The sequence below is a fragment of the Sceloporus occidentalis genome, unplaced genomic scaffold (genome assembly GCF_023333645.1).
Source record: "Sceloporus occidentalis isolate IW3139 unplaced genomic scaffold, rSceOcc1.0.p SCAF_14, whole genome shotgun sequence".
Classification (NCBI taxonomy): Eukaryota; Metazoa; Chordata; class Lepidosauria; order Squamata; family Phrynosomatidae; genus Sceloporus; species Sceloporus occidentalis.
The window spans coordinates 10,764,162-10,776,402 of NW_028316994.1; the positions used below are offsets into that span (position 1 = coordinate 10,764,162).

Here is a 12,241-nt window from a genome sequence, read left to right on the forward strand (position 1 = left end):
TTTCTCTCCTCTGGTAGGAGAATAGTGTCTGGCAGAGCTTCCAAGAAAATACATACACATGTGTAAGTCCATGTTATGTGCACATATGCCACCAACAAGATTTCACCCATCAACATCATCAGCATCAGCATCATCAAACATTTCACACACATTTCTCCTTCTTTCTGTTGAGAAACTCAGAACACCGGCATCCATCATGGACTCTGATTCCCTAGTGTAATATTTGCCCTTTACAACTCCTTCAAGCACAGATGGTATCAAACTTGTTTTCGCTGGTGCTGCATGAGCCTGAAAGCTTTGGGAATGATTATTATCTACTCTATCATTAAAAGACTTGTGATGCTGGCGGCTTGTCTAAAAACCAATAATAATAATAATAATAATAATAATAATAATAATAATAATAGGATAATTAATTCATTTATATTTTCTCCAATATATAAATGGTCTTTTCAAGGGAACATCTGCTTGAGGCTAGCAAGGAATTCTATTTAACATTGTTTGGAGAGCTCATCCTTTAGTGCAAATGCTGCATTTGGAGTTTTGGGACCAGAAAACATTGCTGTTTGAGTGGGGGTGGTTTTCTGAAACCCAGACAGGTGAGCATAGGGATGAATGTGGGTGCGTAGTTGGAGCTGAGTCCAAACTATAATGGCACTGACAGAGTTGTCATTACTCCTCATCTTACTCCTGTCTAACATTTTGAAGAAAGGTTGGGGCTCCATGTGTACCCGACAGCAGCCAAGTCTATGGAATTCTCCTAATTCCAGAAGTCTTCTCTTTGGGGAATTTGTGTCCATTGCATTAGCAGAAATGCCATTAAATGACTTTAGAAAAGCACAGAGATCAGCCTCCCAAGCTCGGTAAGCAAGAAGAAGAGTGCAAAAGAATGACTTTGAATTGGTTTGGTTAGGTTTGATTCAAGCAAGTCTAATTTAAATTCTGATAGATGGATGGCTGTTTGCAATACAGTAATTTTTCACACAGTGACTCCAGGTGCCAGAGATGACAGGCTGGATTATCAAATGGGAAATTGCAGCTATTGCAGATGTATAACTGCAGTTGTGGTATGGCCCTAAGCCAAACACATTTTTTCCAAGGGGTTCACATTTCCAAGGGGTTCACATCTAGTCTAGACAACTGTCTACTGAAGTGCAGGCAAAATCAACCAATGTAGAAATATTCATATTAACCTAAACCTATGACTTGATTCTATAAGAGCAAGCCAAGTTGAGACCTCCAACAATCTCAGACCAGTAGATAGCTAGGAGCACAGCAGACAAGTGATGTTTAAACCTGTTATGAAGTAAAAAATAGAGTGCATGGAAGCATGTTTAATAATTATATGCGTAATAGAGCACACAATCATTCTGTGAAATGAAATGAAAAGAAAAAAAAGCATCTCAGACTAAAATTTTATGTTTTCCAGGGGAAAGGGGAATCCATGAAAATGCTATGTAGCTATGAACTGTATGCCAGAATGGGGAAAAATGTAGATTAAGATTTATTTCTTAATATTTCTGGTAGATTAATCACTCCCAAATGCTCAAGGATTCAAAACAAAAATGACCAACCCTGTATTCTTGAAAGACTTGTGTGACAGGAACCATTTTCTTTAAACAAAGAATAAGAATTCTTGCCATTTTGATATCAAAAAAACATTTCTATCTCCCAATTCCTCACCTCAGGTTGTACTATAAATATATGCCTTTGCACTAGGATACAACTGATGAATTCAACTTCTGAATCTATTTTGAAAGAGAATAGCACAAGCTTTATGCCCATCTGCTACTCTCATACAATGCCTATATTTAAATCTCAAGGTCTCCCCTAGTATATTAAGTAAATAAAGTGCATTTCTATCTTTGATATAAACCTATACATTTAATTAATTGACATTCTCAATGCAGGATCTTGCCTAAGAACTACCAGCACATTCTAGCTTTTCATTTTGCCATTCATGAGATCAGTATGAATGACAAGTTGCTGCCGAACCACACACTGGAAATAAAAATGTATGACAATGCATTTAATTCCCTGAAAGCCAGTGAGGCCACCGTGGATCTTCTCTCAATCGGAGAAAAGTATGTCCCCAATTACAAATGTAACTGGAAGAATAATCTCATAGCCATCATTGGTGGTCTCACCTCCCAAACATCCCTCCAGATTGCCAATGTTTTAAATATCTACAAAATTCCACAGGTACGTGTATTCATTCTTCATCCCTTGGTGCAAAATTCAAAAGCCCAGAGATGTGTTGTTCCTCCATCTCATCTACTTCTATATCTTCCTCATAATTTGCAACTTTGAAATGGTCTTGTCAGTACTTTGTGTCTTCTCAGTTTCAAGTGATGTGAATCTGTTTTAGTACCTGCACCACACTATTTCCCAATTGTCTTTATCTCTGTTTGGCACTGGCATCTGTGTTCTTTGTCCTAGTAGACTACATGTAAGAAATATCTCTTCATATTTGCATAGTAGGTGTTTTCTGTGGATCCTTTAGTACAATGAGTCTGACAGATATTGATCCGCACCACCCTACCAAGGACCCCTGATTTGGGAGAGGATTTTGCAAACATTGTCCTAACTGAAGTAGGATGGATGATGGAGAAGAATGTCTGGGTCAAAAGAGGGAACGATGACTGCTGAACAGCCACAACTCTACTGCATTTGATGTTCTCCTTGGTTACCCAATTCATCATAACTCCCCCCTTTTATTTGTCAGGATTTTTTTTCTTCATGTGTAAAAGTCAGGAGCATAGAAATCTCCCTTAGCTGGGCAAACAGACAGAGAGACCAAGGAGATTATTGCATAGAGAAATGCTTCTGCAATATGCTCAAGACTTTAAAGACGAACCTGGGTTTTATCACACGCACCGGTGGCTGGGTGAGTGCAACTGTCTGCATCCTGGACCCCAGTCATGCTTATCCCATGGCTCTTCAAAAATGGCTGACTTCTGTTTTTGAAAATCGGCCGGATAAGCGTCGCTGAGGTCTATTGCGGCCTCATTTTTCCATGTGATAATCTCCTAAACCACACAGTCCACAAGGAGACCTAAATGTTCATCTGATTTATAATTCTGCCAACCACAAGGAATGAGATAAAAGTATATTTCAATTCATTACGGGTTGTGTGTGTGTGTTTTCCATTTCATACCTGGCAGAACTCCATACATTTCTGAAAAGAAGCCATATTCAGAGTTCTAGATATTTCCAAGTTTAGGGCAGCAGAACAGTGTTCCAAAAATGAGTACATTAGGTAAATGACTATGGAAAAAAGCATGTATTGTGAGGGTGTGCAGAGAAGTGCTTTAGAGAGTGGTGAAACATGCTTATACTGTATATTTAAAATGCTCCAAAAATATTTTCATTTGGAAAACTATCCAGGGAAATGTACAATAAATTCTGTGAAGGGCCAAAAGGATCTTGCTGTCTAATAGAGGCCAAAGCTGGAAAATAGAGTAGGGTTGTAAGCCTTCTTTTTAAAACCTCTATATCAGTAAATATATTCCCTTTCTATGAGAATATGAGAGTTTCTGTTAGTATTTCATGTACTATTCATTTATAGAGTTTATGGATTTCAAAATCACACGTGATTTCCTGCTTAGAAAATCTGATTTGCCGGCAGAAAATGTGTTTAATGCTGCTGAAAAGGAGAAGGAAAAGAAAAGGAAAAGGAAAAAAATATTGGACAGAATACATGATCTCCTGCACAAGTACATTGTCTTTTGTGGAGTAAAGAAATTTGTTCTCAGGTGCAGGCTTTAGTCTCATTTCAGCATTTTATACTTCTATTGACGTATTTTCACCTCAATTTTAGCTTCTGAAAAGAGAGAAGCCTTTTGTCTGGCATTTTATTAGTAAGTCTCAACTAGAGAAGACCCATTCCATCAGTTGTTAAACCGTGAGTCAACATGTCAGGAAATCCCACTGATTCAATGGGCCTTTCCTTGTCAGGACTAAGAACAGATTTTGGGTCTTTGTCTATAAAAGCTAGACCAAAGGGCTCCAAAGGACAGTGGAGCAAATGCAACACACTGCTACTTTGGAGGAAAATCGGAGCAAAAAGCGTAAAATGTGTGAAGCTATACTGTAGCAACAATATGGTCTATGAGTTGTAAAAGTCATATTTTGCAAAAGACAATATAAATATAAATAAATAAATAAAATTAAAAAGGGGCGTATAAAATACATCATTCTGGCATCATTCTCAAGGAGCTGAACATTGTGGGGAAAAGGGGATAATGTCTTTGGAAGGGAAGACCTATCTTTTGGAGTTAGTAAAAATATGGGTACTTTCCTCTCCTATCAGCTGAATGATGTTTTAGTTGCAGATTGCTCTGTTCAGATTCTGACATCTGGACCTCATGCTGTTGAATAAACGTCTCTTTTCATTCATGTCTCTATTCCTGAAATTAAAAGGGACATGTTTCCCTAATGAAAGAAGAACTGCATTTCTTATTTTTTAAAAAACGTGTTTCCTCCCCACTTCTAGCTGAGTTATGGTTCTTTTGATCCTATCTTCAGTGATAAAACACAGTTTTCCTCTTTCTTCCGGATGGTGCCAGATGAAATCTTTCAGTATTTTGGGATTATTCAGATGTTTGAGTATTTTGGCTGGAATTGGATTGGTCTCCTCATTCCAGAGGGAGAAAGTGGAGAGAGATTTCATCGAACCCTCAGTGCAAGTCTTCTCCAGAAGGATATTTGCATTGCTTTCACACAGTTTGTTCCCAGACTGACAAGTTACCTATCAGACCCATTCCTTCAGAAAACCCTAGATGCCATTTGCAATGCTCTTCTCTCAAAGAACATTAATGTGATTTTGGTTTATGGGGACCCTCAATCTATGGAGATTTTACGGATAATTCTAGAAAGCCTTGAGTTTTTTCAGAAGCAACCTATGGAAAGAGTTTGGATCACAACTGCTCAGTGGGATGTCACAACTGTTTTCTCTGATAGTCAGTTTACAGAAAGATCCTTCAATGGCACCTTGTCTTTTGCCCTCCACACCAATGTGGTGCCAGGATTTCAGGAGTTTCTGGAGAACCTAAATCCAATTAAGTACCAGATTTATCTCCTAAAGGAGTTTTGGTGCAATGTATTTCTCTGCTCTCTCCCAATGTATAACATGAATTACCCAGATTTGAAGAATTGCACTGGGGAAGAGAAACTGAGGAACCTTCCTGGAACTGTGTTTGAAATGGGGATGTCCAGCCAAAGCTATAGCATCTATAATGCTGTCTATGCTTTAGGCCATGCTCTCCATGAAGCAGATTCACTGAGAACCAAACGGAAAGCAATGGGGCCTGAAAACAGTTGGAAATACATGAATATTCAACCCTGGCAGGTATGCCCTGAAACTCTAAACCAGACATGTCATAGAGCATGCTCAGGAACCGTGTATGAGAATGGAAGGCAATGGAAGGGAAGGAGAGACATTGTATATATTTAAGTTCTTATTTCTTAGAACAGCTCTTTTCAGGATCTTCTCCTAAATATCCCTATCTTTCTCTATGCCCAGGGCTGGGGGTAGGAGTGGCAGTAAAGAGTAAGGCGTAAAGGAATGAGAGGTTTTTACCAGAGTAGGAATAGGAATAAGGAGTAACGAAATATAATTGTTTCTCCTTATTCCTGTTATTATATTGTACATGTAAACACCAAAAACAATTTTATTATATTGCACTGGAGAAGGGACTGGGAGGCAAAGAGAGACACTTACACACAGAAACACACCAGACTTGCAAAGCGACCGAGCCTTTTCCGCAGGGCTGGGTTGTAGAAGAAGGAGTAATGAGTAAAGGAGTAAGAGGTTTTTATAAGAGTAGAACTAAATGGTAACATTAAGAAAAAATGTCTTAATCCAGAGTAAGACAAGGAGTAACCCCAACATAACCACTACTCCCCAACTCTTGTCTATGCCAAACGACTTTTTCACATGGGAACTTATGTGCTTGCATCCCAAAAATGATTAAGATGTTGGCATTCTGGAAAAGCAAGCCAATTGCTACCCTACCCCTGGAATAAAGAGACCAGACACAAGTTGTATGGGTTAAAAACAGGGCCATTTATTGACCTATTTATTAAGTTCTTAATGGACCTTTAACTAGTATCATAACCAAAACAAATGTGGGAGACAGGGAAAGCTGCATACCGGTGTCTTAGCGCAGACTACCTCTGCAGCTTATCAAGGACGATAACACCTGGGCCCTCAACGACAGTCCATAAGTTGGGTTGCCATTGGAGAGCTCGCATAAGGAAGCCCAGCAAGAAGTCCCCCTTCCCAATCTGCGAAGATTAAAGTCGGGGTATACCTTCCAGCCAGACCCAAGGTCCATTCCTTTCATCCACCCCCCAGGTCGCAAGGCCCGGAGAGGTGCTTCCAGAAATTTTCCTAACACCCAGTAGGGTGTCCAAGGTGCTCGCTGAGATCAAATCCAAAGATTTATGCCACAGATATGGGCAAGTGTCTACTTAGCCCTTATCTCCGACCACGGCATTGAGCACCTCCTTTAAACAATTATGCAGGTCCATTAAGAAGATATCGTTATCTAAATCAGAAAGGTGGATGCCATCAGCTCTGGAGAGTTCAGGCCGTTGAAAACCAATTTGGGGATGGGGCAAATAGTGGCATAGCCTGGCCTCCAGGGCTCTCTTAATCTCTTTGTAAGCCAGCTGTTCCCTGCAGCATGAGGAGGAGAGCAGCCACGCAAGGGAAAGAGCTCTCTGTGTGTGTATCCCTTAAAGATCAAGGCTGTCTGGGCACAGTAAGGACCCCTGGGAAATCTGGGCACAGGGAGAATCGGGGACTTGGTTTTCAGTCTGCTGTAATTACATGAAGAGAGCGAATACGTAAATGAACTGAACATGCAAATATGGGAGTTTTGCAAAAATGCTTATTCCCCAATTCACCTCTTTTTCTGTCTGGATTCTGACTGGATCGTGCGCAGCGCCATGTGCAAAGCTACTGCGAAATTGTCCCTAATGACCTGGATGACGCTGCATTGTGACTAATTTAACCTTTCAATTTTCCCCATGTGAAAAAGTCCTAAGCTTTTTCATGGCAGAAGTTGTAACCTCCCCCCTTCATTCTGTTTTAAATACTCTTCTGCTGTTTTAATTTACTCCTTGATTTTAATAGGAAATGATATTTAACCAGTTTTACTTTTACTGCACAAATAGAACTAAATGGTTTCAGTTGAATTTCTTTTCATTCCAGTGGTAAGAAATCAGGGATCCTGAACAAGAACAAAGGTAGTATGATAGATAGATGATAGATACACAGTTAATAGCAAATGCCCCTTCCCACTAGTTGACCCAGGTAATTTTCCCCCTTCAATTCAGCTACGCTCATTTTTGAGATACATCCGCTTTAACAATAGTGCTGGGGAAGAAGTCTTTTTCGATGAGAATGGGGATCTGGCCTCTGGATTTGATGTCATCAACTTGGTCACTTTCTCTAATCAATCTTTCCAAAAAGTCCGAGTCGGAGGAATTGATCCCCAGGCTTCTGCAGGCAAAAGGTTCACCATGAATGGCAGTGCTGTTGTGTGGAATCACAAGTTTAAGAAGGTAGATTTTCCTTTATTTGTGTGAAAGGGAGATTCTTTGCAAACAAAACTAGAGAAAAAGAAGAGCACTTTTGACACTCAAAGGTTACCTTTGGCATACAGAGATTAACAGTCATTCCAAATAGTTTGCGTCCTAAAATCATAGAATCTTTGAGTTGGAAGGTATTTTTGTAAGGTACATTCTTTACATCTGGAAAAGGTATCCAAATTGTCAGACTGTTCAGTTTCAAAATGCAGTGGGACAATTTTACTCCATGACTTTCTATGAGAGAGTGAACAAATTTTGAGAAGAAATCCTATCAGTGTTTTCATATGGCAGTAGAAATTTCCATTATAAGTCATGGAGTTTCCTCACAACCATTGAATTTTTCAGAACAGACTCTTCATTTCTTCCCTATCCAACGTAATCACAATCATTATCCAACCAAGGGCTTTATCAGTCTGTTTCTCGCTGCAATTACATTTTCAAAAATGAAATGGGAACCTAAAGCTTTGCAGCCATCATCACATTGATTATCTTTTTGGCAACTGAGGGCTGCTGCCCCCATTGTACTCCCTTCCTGTCCTCTCTCTTCCTTCCATCCTCCCTCTTTCCAGCAGGCCTTTTTTGGTGCTTTTCCATTTTTTGTTGTGCATTTTCTGCTTATACAGACTGGCAGAAAGTGTTGTCCTGTGGGTGGAGTCAGGGTGCAGCATCCTCATGCTGGATACCCTAACCCTGCCCTCAGGGGGCTATTTTGGTATGCGCTGGTCCAAAGAATCATTATCTAACCAAGGGTTTTATCACACCAACCTGTTTCTCACTGCAATCAGAGTAAAAATTGAAATGGTAACTTAGCGCTTTGAAGGCAGCCATCTTCACATTGATTATCTTAGGGCTGCTGCCCACATTGCACTCTCTTCCCTTCCCTCCTCTCTCCCTCCCTCACTCCCTTCCCATCATGACTTTGGGTGTTTTGAGCTTTTCAACTTTTGTTGTGCAGTTCTGCAGCTCTGTAGCTCTGATTTGATGTTTTAATTTTTAATAAAAAAAAACAACACTGTGAGGCTTCAGAGCTGTGGATTTGTGTGAAAACCAAAGGGTTATTTTTAATAAAATAGCAAGGGGGGAAGAGGGGACAATAGCATCATGTGAGTGCGAATTGCACAAATGCTCCGGGAATGGCTTGTGGCACCCATGGCCTAGGGCAATTGGAAGCTCATTCATGGGTTTTTCCCCTTGAATGGAAGGAACATCTGGGGGATGGGTCAGCTACAGGAGGGAAGTGGTGTCATGTGATGTGCTATCAGTGTCGCCGATGCCACTTCCTTCTCAATTAAATCGTGGTTTAAAGTTCTCATGTGATTACATAAAAATTCTAAAGGTTCTCCTGCATTTCTAAAGAAATGGAAAAATAGTGAACCACATGATCTCAGATAGGAAGAGTGAATTTTTCACCCTTCTGAATTCTCATCTTTGTGCTTCACATTAGATGCCGCCTCGTTCCAGATGTGTTGAGAAATGCCAGCCAGGATACAGCAGGATTGTTCAGCCGGGGAATTATGTCTGTTGCTATGACTGTGTTCAATGTGCTGATGGGAGGATTTCAGATCACATTGGTAAGAAAAAGAATATTCTATCATATGGGGAATACCTAATCTGCTTTACATAGAGGAGTATTCTAAACCCCAACCGCTTCCTTTCTTACAAGCCGCGGGGGGGAAAAAAGATTCTAGAAAAGACTGATTCTTGGACTTGAGTCATATGGGGGGAAAAACAACAGATAGTTATTATGTTTTCCGGCTCAGTTTCTATCAGCAAATGTCGATACAGTTATTTTTTTTACATTGGAAGAAGGAAAATAGAGGTTCAATTTGTTCTTAGGAAACCAGACTTTGCAAGTACATCATTGTTTAGGAGAGCCTCTGCAGAATTAATTCTAGAAAAAGGTATCTGTGTGTTCCACTAGAAAGGGGCTTCAACATTTTTGTGAACTTCAAATGAAGGTCCTCTAAGAAAGATTGGTCTGAAAGATCTGCCTCCAGAAGAAAGCTCTCAAATTAGTTTTTGGCAGAATCTCTTCTCAACAAATGTTGCCAAGAAAACCCCGTGACCAGCTTGCCTTGGGGTTCTCATAAGTCAGAAATTATTTCTAGGCGCACAAAACAACAGCAAATAATGGGTTTGGTATACATTGAGAGGATGTTCTCTTGTGAATTATTGTGACCCTTCTTATCTGTCAATTGTAAGAAGGAGAGAAGGGAAAACCCCAGTTATGATTAAGAGGATCTCCAGACGGGGAAAAAATCAGTGATGTTCCCAGGTTTTCTTCCTTTACAGCTTGTTCTGTTATACAAAAGATTTGTAATATGAGAATACTAACAGGGCTAAACCTGAGCAAGTGGAATTTGTGATCAGTGAGATATAGTTGGCCCTCAGAATCTATGAGGGATCAGTTTTGGGACTCTCCCTGCAGAAACAAAAATCCATGGATGCTCAAGTTCCTTTGTCCTGAGCAGCCCCTGAGAAACCTTTTGCTCATGCTGGTCTTGCAGCAAAAAACAGCGTGGGTGAAAGGCTTCATATTCACTGCTTGACCAGCTGCTCAGCCACTGATCCCAGGTGCACTGACCCCAAGTGCAAACAGGGAAGCTTCTCCTCTGGCTAGGAAGGACTCTCAATCCTTCTTCACCAGGAGGGAGAGGGGCACAACCAGATTCCCACTTTTCTTCCCAGCAAAGAAAACCTCCCACTCTGAGAGAGGCAAAGGCAATCTTTTGAAGAATCAGTCACAATTTGAAGTGGTCCCCTCCACACACAGACATTGTTTCTTCTACTGTCTCTTCTCTTTGAGCTGGTTTGATAAAAGAAAGAAGGAGCAGCAGTGCAACTCTCCCTTACCATCCCAGTCTTAGTACAACTCCCAAAGCTTAGGCAGAGTCCCAAATGTGAAAGATCTTTTTTTGCCACAGCTTCTCCCCTTCCACCAAGTCCTGTAACTCCTCTTCCCCACTATGGCCCTAAAGTCCCCTGGTTCCCCTTGTCTTTCTTTCATGCTTGTACTTTGATTGAAGGCTGCCCTGGCAGCTCCCTTTTCCTCTCTGCCCCCTGGATCTTTCCACCACCCAAGACCCCCTACGCACCTTGGGAATCACTGGTATAGAGCATGAGGAAGAAAGCCAGTTCTAGTGTCAGTACCTTTCTGTGCTCAAATATGCAGTTGAAAGATGTATCTTTGGGGGAAAAATGTCTGAAATACACATGCAAATGAAATAATAACTTAGGCGCGGTACAGAGCACCAGGAAGAGGCGTCCGGGAGCTGCCTCTTGTTGCTATGTAGCAGCGCCACAGCAACCAAATTGCGTGGCAATGTTATGTGAAAAAGTACCGCTAAAAACATGCTCCTTTTTGTGCCACTGCAAATACCTTGTGGGGGCACGAGCACGTCGCTCCTGTGCAGCTCAATTTGGATGCTGCGCAGGAGTGACATCATTGATGCGCATGCCGTCTATTTGGTGCCACGCAGTGAGGATGCCATCATCACGTACGAGGGGCATTTAAGCAGGGTGCCCCTCACACGTGATGAGGGCATCCTTCTGGGCTGGTATGTACTGGACCTTATTTAGAAACAAAAAGGAATTATTTATAGCAAAGACATCAAATATTCACATGGAAGAAAGAACAAAATTTGGTTCATTCAGATGTAAGCAAGATTGATTTCTAAATGAAATTTAAAGAATATTTGCAGTGGTTTGGGAAACACTGAGAGCTTTTTCATGTGTTTCAGATGCAAGTGAATGTGCAAAGTGTCCAGACGATCACTATCCAAATGAGAAGCAAGTCCAATGCCGTCCTAAAAGAGCCATTTATTTGTCCTACACAGAACCTCTAGGAGCAGTTCTGACTTCCTTTGCAGTCTTCTTTTCACTAATCACAGTTATGGTAATACGAACTTTCATTCAATACAAAGAAACTCCCATTGTCAAAGCCAACAACTGGACCATTACCTGTATTCTGCTTGTCTCTCTGTTGCTCTGCTTTCTTTGCTCCTTTCTTTTCCTTGGCACTCCAGGGAAGGTTTCTTGCCTTCTCCGGCAAACAGTCTTTGGGGTTGTCTTTTCTATAGCTATTTCTTGCATGTTGGCCAAAACTATCACTGTGGTGCTGGCCTTCATTGCCACAAAGCCAGGGAACAAGATGAGGAAATGGATTGGGAAGAAGCTGGCAACATCAGTGATCTTCGTCTGTTCTGTTATTCAAACTCTGATCAGTGCTGTTTGGTTAATAACCGCACCGCCATTTCCAGAGGCTGACATGCACTCCCAGCCGGCTGAGACCATCTTGCAATGCAATGAAGGCTCTGAGACTATGTTCTACCTTGTCCTGAGTTACATGTGGCTCTTGGCTTTCATCAGCTTCACAGTTGCTTTCTTCGCCAGGAAGCTGCCTGACAGTTTCAATGAAGCCAAGCTGATCACCTTCAGCATGTTGGTCTTTTGCAGTGTTTGGGTTTCCTTTGTCCCAAGTTACCTGAGCACCAAAGGGATAAATATGGTGGCTGTAGAAGTCTTCTCCATCTTGGTTTCCAGTTTTGCATTACTGGCTTGCATCTTCTTCCCCAAATGCTACATGATTCTATTCAGACCTCAGCTAAATGTGAAAGAACAGTTAGTAAAGAAGAAGCATTGA

At 41.1% G+C, this 12,241-nt stretch overlaps 1 protein-coding gene across 1 annotated transcript; it reads left to right on the plus strand.

Annotated features, from left to right (window-relative positions):
• The first annotated feature begins 723 nt into the window (after window positions 1-723).
• Window positions 724-12,241, plus strand: LOC149303893 (vomeronasal type-2 receptor 26-like). The gene is made up of 6 exons (XM_089480851.1): window positions 724-863; window positions 1,911-2,202; window positions 4,496-5,350; window positions 7,345-7,572; window positions 9,044-9,170; window positions 11,340-12,241. The coding sequence occupies exons 1-6, from the start codon at window positions 724-726 to the stop codon at window positions 12,239-12,241; spliced, it is 2,544 nt and encodes an 847-aa protein (XP_089336977.1).

Excerpts from the sequence above, each read along its gene's own strand:
- LOC149303893 (XM_089480851.1), top strand. The coding sequence starts at position 724 with ATGTGTACCCGACAGCAGCCAAGTCTATGGAATTCTCCTAATTCCAGA. Across the intron at positions 864-1,910 it reads AGATCAGCCTCCCAAGCTCG|GATCTTGCCTAAGAACTACC; the intron begins GTAAGCAAGAAG and ends TTCTCAATGCAG. Across the intron at positions 9,171-11,339 it reads GAGGATTTCAGATCACATTG|ATGCAAGTGAATGTGCAAAG; the intron begins GTAAGAAAAAGA and ends CATGTGTTTCAG.